Raw genomic sequence first — 14,199 nt, forward strand, 5'->3', positions numbered from 1 at the left:
GGTTCTAACTTCTGTTGTTGTGTTTGGAGAAGCTGTTGTTGTTGGAGAAGCTGTTGTGGTTGCAGAAGCTGTGGTTGTGGTTGGTGCTGCTGTGGTTGTGGTTGGTGCAGGTGTTGTGGTTGAAGGAATTGTTGTGGTTGGAGCAGCTGTGGTTGTGGTTGGAGAAGCTGTGGATGTGGTTGGAGTTGCTGTTGTTGTTGTCAGAGCTGCTGTTGTGGATTGAGCAACTGTTGTGGTTGGAGTAGCTGTGGTTGTGGCTACTGTAGTTGTGGTTGGTGCCTCTGTTGTTGTGGTCGGAGCAGCGGTAGTTGTGGTTGGAGATGATGTTGTTGTTGGAGCAGCTGTGGTTGTGGTTGGAGTTGCTGTTCTTGTCGTCGGAGCTGCTGTGGTTGTGGTTCGTGCAGCTGTTGTGATTGAAGGAATTGTTGTTGTGGTTGGAGCAACTGTTGTTGTCGTCGGAGCTACTGTGGTTGTGGTTGGAGTTGCTGTTCTTGTCGTCGGAGCTACTGTTTTTGTGGTTGGAGCAACTGTTGTTGTTGCCGGGGCTGCTGTGGTTGTGGTTGTTGTCTCTGTTGTGGTTTGAGCAACTGTTCTTGTGGATGGTGTCTCTGTTGTTGTGGTTGGAGAAGCTGTTGCGGTTGGAGCATCTGTGGTTGTGGTTGGAGCAGCTGTGGTTGTGGTTGGAGCTGCTGTGGTTGTGGTTGGTGCAGCTGTTGTTGTTGAAGGAACAGCTGCAGTTGTTTGTGCAGCTGTTGTTGCTGTTAGAGGTACAACTGTGGTTGTTGCAGATGAAATTGAGGTTATGGCAGGAGGAACTGTAGTAATTGTTAGAGGAACAGCTGTAGTTTTTGAAGCAGCTGAAGTGGGAGTGGGAGCAATTGTGTTTGTTGTTATTGAAGGAACAGATGTGGATGTTGGAGGAACTGTGGGTGTTGTTGGCCCGGTAGATTCAAGAGAAGATGTAGCATTGGCAATTCCAAGTGCATCAGCAGCAACAGCAGCTGTAATACAATGAAACTTGTTGTAGTGACAGTCAAATATACATTTCTTGTAAAAGATTTTACAGCAGAAAAATTATCAGTTTTTCCTTCACTAAATGGTGGGAGAAGTTAATATTCATTTCATGTAGATCACTTTAAATACCCTCCACTGATTTAAATCATATGTTTTCTCAGTACACCATTGTTGCTGGTTTTATCAATCCAAACTTATAATTTTTTTCTGTGCTGCATGAAAACGTCATCCTTTGTTATATCTTTCTATTTCCAAGACATCTGGTTTTGTTCTGGTACTAAAGAAAGCTCAATAATCTGTCATCAGTGACCATAGACTTTTTGCCTGTCAGAGAACAACAAAGTTTTTTTATTCAGAGGCTTCTTCCAATTTGCTGTAACTCAGATCACTACAGGAGAGCTTTTCTGTCCATAGCCCTCAACATCAACAATAACTTAACTTGGGTAAGATGACTTATAACAACATTAAATCTCCTTTAGAATTAATGAAGTATTTTTAAATTGAATGAAATGAATCACCATCCAACTAATCAATTCAAAGTCTTTGTAATAAGTATTTGTTTCTGTTCGTCTTTCTTTAAATTAAGACATTTCAAAGCACCACTTTAAACATCTCATGCATTACCTGCAAGAAATGGAAGACTTAATATGACTCGAAACTCCATTATGATTCCAGTTGAATCTGCAAAATCAAATACAGACTTTTATCTGCTGAAATTATGCACACACATTTACATTGTACTTTAATTACTGAATGTTCAAAAAAATCTTCTACTGCTATCAGTTAAGATTTAATTATAATTATTTGACAAGGTATATGCAGTAACATATTTATTAGTCTGTTACTTATAAGGACTTTGTAGTGACAAGTCTATATATTTTCTGTTGTTATGAATGTTAAACTCCAGCAACTCCAGGTGTCAGGCCAGACGCTGAAAACCTGCGCCGACCAGCTGGCAGGAGTGTTTCTGGACATTTTCAATCAGAGGATGCTGTCTCCATCACTCTGCACACAGCCCTGACCCATCTGCAGCATCCCAACACCTACGTTAGGATGCTATTTGTAGACTTCAGCTCAGCATTTAACACCGTCATCCCAGACAAGCTGGTGCTGAAGCTACTCGAGGTGGGGCTGCCCGCTTCCCTGTGCCACTGGATCAGAGACTTCCTCACCAACAGGCCTCAGGTGGTGAGAATAAGTGGCTCAACATCGTCCCCACTGGTCCTCAACACAGGCACGCCGCAGGGCTGTGTGCTCAGCCCAGCTCTCTTCACCCTGTTTACACACGACTGCGTGACCATCCACCCCACCAACACAGTCGTGAAGTTCGCGGACGACACAACAGTAGTGGGTCTCATTTCAGACAACAACGAGACCCACTACAGAGAGGAGATTCTGCAGCTCACTCAGTGGTGTTCAGCCAACAACTTGGTGCTGAACACAGGGAAGACCAAGGAGGTCATTGTGGACTACAGAAGGTCCAGGAAGACGGATCACACTCCCCTTCTCATAGATGGAGAAGTGGTGGAACGTGTGGACAACATCAAGTTCCTGGGCCTCCACATCACGTCTGACCTCTCCTGGAATACAAACACCTCCCACCTGGTGAAGAAAGCACAACAAAGGCTCTTCTTCCTCAGGAAACTGAGACGGGCTGGACTTTCCTCACGGCTGCTCGTGAACTTTTACAGGGCGATGATCGAGAGCATCCTCTGCCTCAACATGACTGTGTGGTATGGTAGCTGCACAGCACTGGAGAGGAAACAACTGACACGGGTGGTGAGAACAGCACAAGGCATTGTGGGATGCCCCCTCCCAGACCTGGACTCCATTTACATAGGCCGGGTCAAGAAGAGAGCTGGATCCATAGCCATGGATTCCAGCCACCCGGGCCACAGACTGTTTGTGCCGCTGCCATCAGGCAAGCGGTACAGGAATATATGGACTACAACAAATAGACTGAGAAACAGTTTCTTCCCCACAGCCGTCAGAGCCATTACTCCCTGCCGCCCCCCCCTCCCACACATATCATAACCTCGCAGTCACACATACATATCCCCCACCCCCACACAGCCATATTGTTCTGTAGTTTGCACTGTCACATCATCTGCACTTTGCCATAATTGGACCTGCTGCTACTTCTTTGGTGTGGTTGAGTGCCTTTAGTTAATTTTAGTTGTATATATTGTTATTATTATTATTGTGTGTTTGTTTATTTTATTTATTGTATATATTTGACTTTTTGCACGGGAGTTGCAATAGAAATTTCGTTGAATCCTGTTCAATGACAATAAAGGCTATCTATCTATCTATCTATCTATCTATCTATCTATCTATCTATCTATCTATCTATCTATCTATCTATCTATCTATCTATCTATCTATCTATCATATCTTATTTTACAACATACTTATGCTAATCATAACCCTAAAACTATTTTAACTTAACTTTAAAAGTAAAGCAATAAATAAATTAATTGTTGTTTTTTATTTAATGTTTGTATGTTATGAAAATGTTACAGGAAGAAGTAAAATTTTTATAGTTTTTTTCTTCTGTATAGTGAAAACAGAGCAATTCATTCTTACAGAAGACAGTCAACTACCTAAAGAGCTTCAGCTGTTGATGTTGTGTGAAACCGATCCTTGTAACTATGTGACACATTTGCATAAACAGTACATAACAGCTAGAATGGACACTTCCTCTACCTGTCCCTCTTTAACCTTTTGTTAGAAAACAGTCAGAAGAACAGCCTTATGACTGTTAGACAAATGCATGTACTTTATGGTGATCAACAGTGAAACTGACTTATCTCTTTATCCAAGACATTTTTTCATGATTTAATCCAGATAAAAGTTCACGTTAAGATCTTTTTAAATATTCCTTTGCTGTTGAAGAAGAAAAAACTGTATTATCAGAGAGTAAGGTGATTACATTCTTAGGACACTTTGTGTTAAACCAAGATTTACTCCAAAAAAGCAATGGCAGATCATAATCGCTGGAAGAGATGTACATAACTGTTTAAACTTTAAACAGTAGTCAGCAGGTAATAATGAAAAACCTCTTTTGAATGACAAAAAATACTTAATTATTTATACCCAGAACACTTCCATGTTAATATTTTAGTTAGCGTTAAGTGTTAGGGTAGTAGAGTGACGTCCCCAGAACAAGCTTCACTGTAGTCATGCTAGTGTCACCATAACTGGGCTTCTTCAATTTGATATGATTTGCCTGGGTTGAAAATGTAGTAGCTTAGATAAGTTGTGTTTTAGAAATGATTAGTGTTCTTTGCTATAGCAGCATTTTTTACAAGAATGTTCAATATAATATACAATGCAGTACTGGTACATCCTAAAGTCTTTGCAAATATTTGCACAACGTCAAATCTAAAAATAATAAAGGAAAAATACATAAACACACAAATATTGAGGTTAGAAAAGTGGACAAAAGTACTTACTCAAATGTGAAATTCAGGATGAATGATTTCTATTGTGATGTCCGTCACATGGTATTGTAACCTTATGTAGCATAAATTAAAGTTTTAAAAGTTTTTTTCAGGAATTTTGTGGTACCTTACTTATGTAATATTTTTAAATAGTCTGATTCCCAGGCTCAGATGGGTAGCATTCCTCTTTCAGCTATTCCCAGAAATGATTATGCCTATTGCTTTGAAGCTTTCATGACGTCCTACTAAGTTTGTCTTGACAAAAATAAATATTTCTGCCCACACCCATTATTCAAAGCAGTTACGTGTAAAAAAAGCCTCTATTTGAATATTTTACAATCCTCTGATCTGTTATTTGTGAAGCACGCCAAATGTCAATATGACAAAGTCCAAAGATGTGGCTCAGTATTGAGAATTAGAAGGTTTCCACTCAGTTTAGTTAGCATTGACTCCCATCCTAGTGAAACCCGTTTTTCACTTTTCTTCCCCTTGTAATTTGTTCAACCTTCCAATTGCGCTACATCCAATGCTAACTCTTAGACATCAGTTTCTGCTGGGAAATTAAGAACACACATGTCAGAAAACTTCAGCTGAATGTGAAACATCATCATCCCTCAATGGGTGTAAGGAAGAGTGCTTTCTCAGGCTGGCCTTCAGCCTCTACAATTTTCGTGACAGAGAAACCAGACACAGGTGGAACCGCCCCCCAAAAACTCAGGCACCACGTGAATATGCATTTTTGCAGGGGTGTGATCTTTCTCACCTAAAACTGCACTGTGACATTCAAAAAGAAAGGGGAAAGAGGTGGGTGGGGCTGAAATATGTAGGGAGAACAATCCAAAACGTGCCTGCAGGACACATGGAAATGCAGCATTGTGATGGAGACCACGGGTTCCATCCCATGTTGATTATTGATATTATGTTGTTTTCAGTTCAAATGTGTTTGTATTAGTTCTTTGTTTAGTTATATTGTGACATTTGGTGAACATTCTTTGTGGGTGGGGAGACTGGCCATCTTTCCTGTTCGGAGAATGTGGGGGGGGGAAATGTCAGTTTGTTTTGATTTAGATTAGTTCAATTTGAGTTAATTGAGTATTTGCCTTTCTGGGTGTGTCTCAGCAAGGTGGATCAGAGAGGGAGACGAATGCTCCTGGAGCATACCAACTTCCATTAAGAGGGGGAATACTCTGAGGATTTATATTTAGTTATATTTACTTTTGATTGACTTTAGATTAGTTTAATTTTAATAATTTGCATGCATGTAAATATTTGTTGGATCATTTATTGTTAGGTTTGTGTAAGTAGTGTTTGTTTGTCTTTTCTTTTTGGATCACCCCTTTACCTGGTGTAAGTGTTGGAACTTACCTCAGGTATAAATGTCAGCTTCTTTGTTTCACTAAAAAAAGAAGGGTGCTGGTGTAATGAAGATTTGGAGCTCCCAAATAAATCCACCTCAAAGACATTTGTTGCCTCACTTCCTTCTTGAAACGCAGAGCCTCCGCCGGTCAAAGTGACAAGCATATTAACACATTTTAGGGTTAGAGTTAACCCTGTGTGGAGGAGGTCAGTGATGACCAAGCAACAGGACTACAGCAGGTCAGCCATCATTACCTACATGTGTTTGTGTATGTGTTCAGGGCACACACAGCATTAACAATTACACATGTAACGCTAATTAATAAAATCAGTCCCTACTGGCTGACCAATAAAAGGCACAGATTCCTTTAATGTAAGAGGAAACATTTTAGGAGAAAACCTGTGTTCAAAATAAAATATAATTTTAAAAAAAAATCTCAATATAGAGGCTCCACGTAGTTGTCCTGTTCTGTTTTAAGTTTAAATATGAATAATTTCCCTTCATAATTTTTTTTTGTTCCATTAAATTTGCTTTAATTTTTATAATCTGATTGTTTAATAAACTTTTGTTACTTTTAACTGTGTCATTAAATACATATATGTTAAATGCTGATTATGTTTTAGAAACAGATTAAAGACTTCTTCAAGTCCCCAGGCTGAATTTCAACCCCAAGCGCTCTGCAATCTGGAGCTTCACATAATGTATAAAATGAAGAATTTTCTTTTTTTTAAATTTTTTGCTATGTGCTCCCATAAAAAAAAAAAAATGGCCCCACCTTGTACACTCTGATAAATTTAGGCTAGGACCAACACTGTATCTTATAATTTATCTTTATTATATTGATATCTATACAGGAAAAAATAAGCAAAATACTTTCAGAATACTGAATACAGAATATTTTTGTGTGATAAATACAACTAAAAGAAAAAGAAAAACTAGACAATCATACAGGACATTGATCAGACAGCTTTACAATATTCATTGAGAGAGAAATCCTAAGGATTACATAAACAGTCTGTGACCTAAATAATCCTTAATTACCTTCATGTTACCTTTCACAGATTATAAATTATATTACTTTACCATAATAATTAAATTTACATAAATAAATAAGAAAGAACTGATAGGAACAAACTTAAAGAGCCTGACAATTCAAATAAACATATTCACTGTTATACAGTATCAAGTTTCAATAAATGTTTTTAAAGTTTTAAAGTGTCATGAGTAAATTTTTAGAATGTCCTTCTTCACACCAGTAAGAATTGACATTTTCCAGCACATCTTCCTCTGGAAACCAGCAGAGACGTTATTGCTGGTTTGAAAGAAGCCATGACAACAGGACCAAACTGAGTGCAGTGATGAGGCTGATGTTGTGGCTCACTCCACTTGATACCTCTGCAAGTGAGGAAAAGAAGACGCATGACCTTATTTGAAAAAACACCTCCTCTGTTATATACCAGATTTTGTATCATTGCAATGCTAACTTATTTTTATTTGAATGTAATTTAGCTTACGTATGTCATCCACAAGAAAAGAAGCCGTTTCGATGTTGAAGTCTGTGACGTTCAAAGCTGCTTTCAGCAAAACCTCTGCAATTTGAATGTTGCTAGGTACAAATGCTGCTGAAAATTTAAGGTTCATGTTGTTGATAATTGATCCGTTGCTAAAAATGAAACAAAAATATCAGTTAATTTGTCCAAATTTATATTTAACAATGTTTAAAATTGTCTGCAAATCATACCTGAATGAAGTTACAGTGAAGTCGCGTAAAGTAGAAAACGCTCCCTGGAAGAGAGGTTCAAGCTGCAGGAAGACAAAGAAAATATTGTTCTGTAAATTAAAGTTGTAATTTTTTTATATCTCACTCATCCAAATCCTGAAATTACATTAAATATAAATTTTTCCTATGTTAGTTTAGGCAAAAAAAAAAAATCATGATAAAGAATGACCTTTTGTGTATGTGTGGTATTTCAGTGATATTAGATATTACTAACTTTAGCTAAAGGAAAATGTGAATTCATTAAGTGAAGAAACATTGTTTTAACCATTTTTTGCCCTGCATGTTACAAAGTGTGTTTCTTAAACCCACCTGATTTAAATAAAGAATTAACTGACAAGGTTCTACAGAAGCTGGTTAAAGGTTAATTGAATAACTATTATGTATAACTATAGAAAATAGTTTCTTTTATTCAATTTTCATTTTTTGAATACAAAATAATTTAGACAGCTTTATGGTTCTGTCTCACAACAAATATCAACTTGAAAGTGTTGTTTGTTAAAGCTCTTTTACAAATATTTTACTATAAGCTGAAATAAGACTTACATTTGACTTTAAAAGTGCAGCTCGATTTTTAAATGCGGCAGATGATGGGTTCAGCAAATCAGTGGTGAAGGTCTCGCCCAGAGACCTAAAAGTCAGTTTCCTTGTGACTGTTGCCTCCACAGTTGGAGTTGTTTTGGTTGTTGGATTAACTGCAGTAGATGGAGTTGTGGTTTTGGTTGTTGGTTTAACTGCAGTAGATGGAGTTGTGGTGTTGGTTGTTGGATTAACTGCAGTAGATGGAGTTGTGGTGTTGGTTGTTGGATTAACTGCAGTAGATGGAGTTGTGGTGTTGGTTGTTGGATTAACTGCAGTAGTTGCAGTTGAGTTTGGAGAGATGGTAGTATCTGTAGAATTTGTAGTGGGCGGTGTGGTTGACAAAGGTGTGCCTGCCAGAAAAAGAAAAGAAAAAAGACAATGCTGCTTAAATAAAAATTTACATTGCTCTGGTTCTGTGTAGTGTTAGACCACGATTTACTTACGTATTATTTGGACAGAACCAGGTGAAAATGGAACATCCATGATAGTGTTGTTATTGGACGAATCTATAGCATCTGATAACGTTTTTTGTACTTCTTCGTTCCTTGGGAGTTCCACAAGTGGCGTGGTTTGGTTAAACTCCACCCCAACTTCTACTTCTGTGACATTCATTCGAATTCGGGATGTTAAAGAAACTCTGCAATATAAACACAAAATATAAACAAGTTTAGGAAAACATATATTCGTTTTGTTATTTAAAAAAAAAAATATTAAGCTTACCTAAATGAAATGACATAACTACGGACGAAGAGGGCTCCAAAAGCTTTTCTGTAGAGCATGTCATACTGTAGGACAAAAGATTAAGTACAATGATAAGAATATTGTATAACTGAATATTTTAATATTTCAATTGAATGTCTGACAATATGACCATAATGATATATTTTACTATGGCACTTACTACTGCTACAATCCTCTTCGCGAGATCCTTAAATTTTTGGGTGTTATTATCTTTGAGATCTTCATCAAATGGTTCGTAAACAACCACTCCAACATAAAAAACTGGAGCAGGAGGTCCATTTGTAGTAGTTGCATTAGTAGCCAGAATTGTTTGATAAGCTGTGGTTTGGTTTTGAGTAGATGACATTAAGGTTTGCTTAGCTGATAGTGTCGAAGGAGCTGTGGTGGGAGACGAAACTGTCGTGTTTGATGGAATTGTTGCGGTCAGGGAAGGTGTGGCTGTTAAAGGAAGAACTGTGGAAGTAATTAGAGCAGGTGTAGTTGTTGCTGGAGTAGCAGAAGTGTTGGTTGAACCATTTGTGGTTCTGATCGGGGCATTTGTGGCTATATTTGGGGCAACTGTGAATGTGTTAGGAGACACTGTGGTCTCTGTAACAGAAGTTTGACTTGTAACTGTAGCAGCTGTTATTACTGATGAAGCTGATATTGTTGAAGGAAAAATTGAGGATGTGGATGAAGTTGATATGGATATAGCTGGAGAAGTTTTGGTAGTGGCTGTTGCAATAATTCTAGTGGATTGGGCAATCGTAGTTGTGGGTGGAGCTGCTGTGGTTTGCAGATTTGTAGTTATGGTTGAGCCAGCTGTAATTGGGATGCTTGGAGTAGATCTTGTTATTGTTGGCGCAACGGATGTGGATGTGGATGTAGCAGTTATGGTGGTGATTGGGGCCGCTGTTGTTGGAGTCTGTGATGTTGTGGTTGGCGCTGCTGTGGTTGTGGTTGGTGCAGCTGTTGTGGTTGAAGGAATTGTTGTTGTGGTTGGAGCAGCTGTGGTTGTGGTTGGAGAAGCTGTGGTTGTGGATGGAGCAACTGTTGTTGTGGTCGGAGCTGCTGTGGTTGTGGTTGGTGCAGCTGTTGTGGTTGAAGGAATTGTTGTTGTGGTTGCAGCAGCTGTGGTTGTGGTTGGTGCAGCTGTTGTGGTTGGAGCACCTGTTGTGGTTGAAGGAATTGTTGTTGTGGTTGGAGCAGCTGTGGTTGTGGTTGGTGCAGCTGTTGTAGTAGAAGGAATTGTTGTTGTGGTTGGAGCAACTGTGGTTGTGGTTGGCGAAGCTGTGGTTGTGGTTGGAGTTGCTGTTGTTGTCGTCGGAGCTACTGTTGGTGTGGATGGAGCAACTGTTGTTGTGGTTGGAGTAGCTGTGGTTGTGGTTGCAGCTACTGTAGTTGTGGTTGGTGCCTCTGTTGTTGTTGGAGCAGCTGTAGTTGTGGTTGGTGATGCTGTTGTTGTTGGAGCAGCTGTGGTTGTGGTTGGTGCAGCTGTTGTGGTTGGAGCAGCTGTGGTTGTGGTTGGAGGTGCTGTTGTTGTGGTGGGAGCAACTGTTGTTGTGGTCGGAGCTGCTGTGGTTGTGGTTCTTGCATCTGTTGTGGTTGAAGAAATTGTTGTGGTTGGAGCAGCTGTGGATGTGCTTGGAGAAGCTGTGGTTGTGGTTGGAGTTGCTGTCGTTGTCGTCGGAGCTACTGTTGTTGTGGATGGAGCAACTGTTGTCGTGGTCGGAGCTGCTGTGGTTGTGGTTGGAGCTGCCGTGGTTGTGGTTGGAGAAGCTGTTGTGGTTGGAGCTGCTGTGGTTGTGATTGGTGAAGCTGTTGTGGTTGCAGCAGCTGTGGTTGTGGTTTGAGCTGCTGTTGTTGTGGTTGGAGCAACTGTTGTTGTGGTCGGAGCTGCTGTGGTTGTGGTTGGTGCAGCTGTTGTGGTTGGAGCACCTGTTGTGGTTGAAGGAATTGTTGTTGTGGTTGGAGCAGCTGTTGTCGTCGGAGCTACTGTTGTTGTGGATGGAGCAACTGTTGTTTTGGTCGGAGCTGCTGTGGTTGTGGTTGGTGCAGCTGTTGTGGTTGAAGGAATTGTTGTTGTCGTTGGAGCAGCTGTGGTTGTGGTTGGCGCTGCTGTGGTTGTGGTTGGTGCAGCTGTTGTGGATGAAGGAATTGTTGTTGTGGTTGGAGCAGCTGTGGTTGTGGTTGGTGCAGCTGTTGTAGTAGAAGGAATTGTTGTTGTGGTTGGAGCAACTGTGGTTGTGGTTGGCGAAGCTGTGGTTGTGGTTGGAGTTGCTGTTGTTGTCGTCGGAGCTACTGTTGTTGTGGATGGAGCAACTGTTGTTGTGGTTGGAGTAGCTGTGGTTGTGGTTGCAGCTACTGTAGTTGTGGTTGGTGCCTCTGTTGTTGTTGTTGTAGCAGCTGTAGTTGTGGTTGGTGATGCTGTTGTTGTTGGAGCAGCTGTGGTTGTGGTTGGTGCAGCTGTTGTGGTTGAAGGAATTTTTGTGGTTGGAGCAGCTGTGGTTGTAGTTGGAGATGCAGGTGTTGTGGTTGGAGAAGCTGTTGTGGTTTGAGTTGCTGTGGTTGTGGTTGGTGCAGCTGTTGTGGTTGACGGAATTGTTGTTGTGGTTGGAGCAGCTGTGGTTGTGGTTGGAGAAGCTGTGGTGGTTGTTGGAGTTGCTGTTGTTGTCGTCGGAGCTACTGTTGTGGTTGGAGCAACTGTTGTTGTGGTTGGAGCAGCTGTGGGTGTGGTTGGAGCTTCTGTTGTTGTGGTGGGAGCAACTGTTGTTGTGGTCGGAGCTGCTGTGGTTGTGGTTGGTGCAGCTGTTGTGGTTGAAGGAATTGTTGTTGTGGTTGGAGCAGTTGTGGTTGTGGTTGGTGCAGCTGTTGTGGTTGAAGAAATTGTTGTTGTGGTTGGAGCAGCTGTGAGTGTGCTTGGAGAAGCTGTGGTTGTGGTTGGAGTTGCTGTTGTTGTCGTCGGAGCTATTGTTGTTGTGGAGGGAGCAACTGTTGTTGTGGTCGGAGCTGCTGTGGTTGTGGTTGGAGCTGCTGTGGTTGTGGTTGGAGAAGCTGTTGTGGTTGCAGCTGCTGTGGTTGTGATTGGTGAAGCTGTGTTGGTTGCAGCAGCTGTGGTTGTGATTGGAGCTGCTGTTGTTGTGGTTGGAGCAACTGTTGTTGTGGTCGGAGCCGCTGTGGTTGTGGTTGGTGCAGCTGTTGTGGTTGAAGAAATTGTTGTTGTGGTTGGAGTTACTGTTGTTGTCGTCGGAGCTACTGTTGTTGTGGATGGAGCAACTGTTGTTGTGGTCGGAGCTGCTGTGGTTGTGGTTGGTGCAGCTGTTGTGGTTGAAGGAATTGTTGCTGTGGTTGGAGAAGCTGTGCTGGTGGTTGGTGCAGCTGTTGTGGTTGGAGCAGCTGTGGTTGTGCTTGGAGAAGCTGTGGTTGTGGTTGGAGTTGCTGTTGTTGTCCTCGGAGCTACTGTTGTTGTGGATGGAGCAATTGTTGTTGTTGTCGGAGCTGCTGTGGTTGTGGTTTGTGCAGCTGTTGTGGTTGAAGGAATTGTTGTTGTGGTTGGAGCAGCTGTGGCTGTGGTTGGCGCTGCTGTGGTTGTGGTTGGTGCAGCTGTTGTGGTTGAAGGAATTGTTGTTGTGGTTGGAGCAGCTGTGGTTGTGGTTGGAGAAGCTGTGGTTGTGGTTGGAGTTGCTGTTGTTGTCGTTGGAGCAACTGTTGTTGTGGTTGGAGCAGCTGTAGTTGTGGTTGGTGATGCTGTTGTTGTTGGAGCAGCTGTGGTTGTGGTCGGAGCTGCTGCGGTTGTGGTTGGTGCAGCTGTTGTGGTTGGAGCACCTGTTGTGGTTGAAGGAATTGTTGTTGTGGTTGGAGCAGCTGTGGTTGTGGTTGGTGCAGCTGTTGTGGTTGCAGAAATTGTTGTTGTTGTTGGAGCAGCTGTAGTTGTGGATGGTGATGCTGTTGTTGTTGGAGCAGCTGTGGTTGTGGCTGGTGCAGCTGTTGTGGTTGGAGCAGATGTGGTTGTGGTTGGAGGTGCTGTTGTTGTGGTGGGAGCAACTGTTGTTGTGGTCGGAGCTGCTGTGGTTGTGGTTGGTGCAGCTGTTGTGGTTGGAGCACCTGTTGTGGTTGAAGGAATTGTTGTTGTGGTTGGAGCAGCTGTTGTTGTCGTCGGAGCTACTGTTGTTGTGGATGGAGCAACTGTTGTTGTGGTCGGAGCTGCTGTGGTTGTGGTTGGTGCAGCTGTTGTGGTTGAAGGAATTGTTGTTGTCGTTGGAGCGGCTGTGGTTGTGGTTGGCGCTGCTGTGGTTTTGGTTGGTGCAGCTGTTGTGGTTGAAGGAATTGTTGTTGTGGTTGGAGCAGCTGTGGTTGTGGTTGGAGAAGCTGTGGTTGTGGATGGAGCAACTGTTGTTGTGGTCGGAGCTGCTGTGGTTGTGGTTGGTGCAGCTGCTGTGGTTGAAGGAATTGTTGTTGTGGTTGGAGCAGCTGTGGTTGTGGTTGGTGCAGCTGTTGTGGTTGGAGCACCTGTTGTGGTTGAAGGAATTGTTGTTGTGGTTGGAGCAGCTGTGGTTGTGGTTGGTGCAGCTGTTGTAGTAGAAGGAATTGTTGTTGTGGTTGGAGCAACTGTGGTTGTGGTTGGCGAAGCTGTGGTTGTGGTTGGAGTTGCTGTTGTTGTCGTCGGAGCTACTGTTGTTGTGGATGGAGCAACTGTTGTTGTGGTTGGAGTAGCTGTGGTTGTGGTTGCAGCTACTGTAGTTGTGGTTGGTGCCTCTGTTGTTGTTGTTGTAGCAGCTGTAGTTGTGGTTGGTGATGCTGTTGTTGTTGGAGCAGCTGTGGTTGTGGTTGGTGCAGCTGTTGTGGTTGGAGCAGCTGTGGTTGTGGTTGGAGCTGCTGTTGTTGTGGTGGGAGCAACTGTTGTTGTGGTCGGAGCTGTTGTGGTTGTGGTTGGTGCAGCTGTTGTGGTTGAGGAAATTGTTGTGGTTGGAGCAGCTGTGGATGTGCTTGGAGAAGCTGTGGTTGTGGTTGGAGTTGCTGTTGTTGTCGTCGGTGCTACTGTTGTTGTGGATGGAGCAACTGTTGTTGTGGTCGGAGCTGCTGTGGTTGTGGTTGGAGCAGCAGTGGTTGTGGTTGGAGAAGCTGCTGTGGTAGGAGCTGCTGTGGTTGTGATTGGTGAAGCTGTTGTGGTTGCAGCAGCTGTGGTTGTGGTTTGAGCTGCTGTTGTTGTGGTTGGAGCAACTGTTGTTGTGGTCGGAGCTGCTGTGGTTGTGGTTGGAGCAGCTGTAGTTGTGGTTGGTGATGCTGTTGTTGTTGGAGCAGCTGTG

At 42.3% G+C, this 14,199-nt stretch overlaps 1 protein-coding gene and 1 long non-coding RNA gene across 2 annotated transcripts in view; both read right to left on the reverse strand.

The window, feature by feature from the left end:
- Positions 1-486: 486 nt before the first annotated feature.
- Positions 487-4,703, reverse strand: LOC116732459 (uncharacterized). The gene is made up of 3 exons (XR_004341794.1): positions 4,470-4,703; positions 1,639-1,695; positions 487-1,001 (listed from the first exon to the last, which is right to left on the reverse strand). It is a non-coding gene; the product is annotated as an uncharacterized LOC116732459 (long non-coding RNA).
- A 2,348-nt stretch (positions 4,704-7,051) lies between these two features.
- The window catches only part of LOC116733213 (uncharacterized protein PB18E9.04c-like), a 9,043-nt gene continuing 1,895 nt past the window's right edge, over positions 7,052-14,199 (reverse strand). The window contains 11 exon segments of the mRNA XM_032583995.1: positions 7,052-7,209; positions 7,329-7,477; positions 7,556-7,617; positions 8,138-8,286; positions 8,444-8,523; positions 8,894-8,958; positions 9,978-10,191; positions 10,603-10,940; positions 11,431-11,471; positions 11,474-11,902; positions 12,998-13,201. Coding sequence (XP_032439886.1) covers positions 7,121-7,209; positions 7,329-7,477; positions 7,556-7,617; positions 8,138-8,286; positions 8,444-8,523; positions 8,894-8,958; positions 9,978-10,191; positions 10,603-10,940; positions 11,431-11,471; positions 11,474-11,902; positions 12,998-13,201 — 1,820 coding nt within the window. The 3' untranslated portion in view covers positions 7,052-7,120.

The sequence above is a fragment of the Xiphophorus hellerii genome, chromosome 14, assembly GCF_003331165.1.
Source record: "Xiphophorus hellerii strain 12219 chromosome 14, Xiphophorus_hellerii-4.1, whole genome shotgun sequence".
In the NCBI taxonomy this organism is placed as follows: domain Eukaryota; kingdom Metazoa; phylum Chordata; class Actinopteri; order Cyprinodontiformes; family Poeciliidae; genus Xiphophorus; species Xiphophorus hellerii.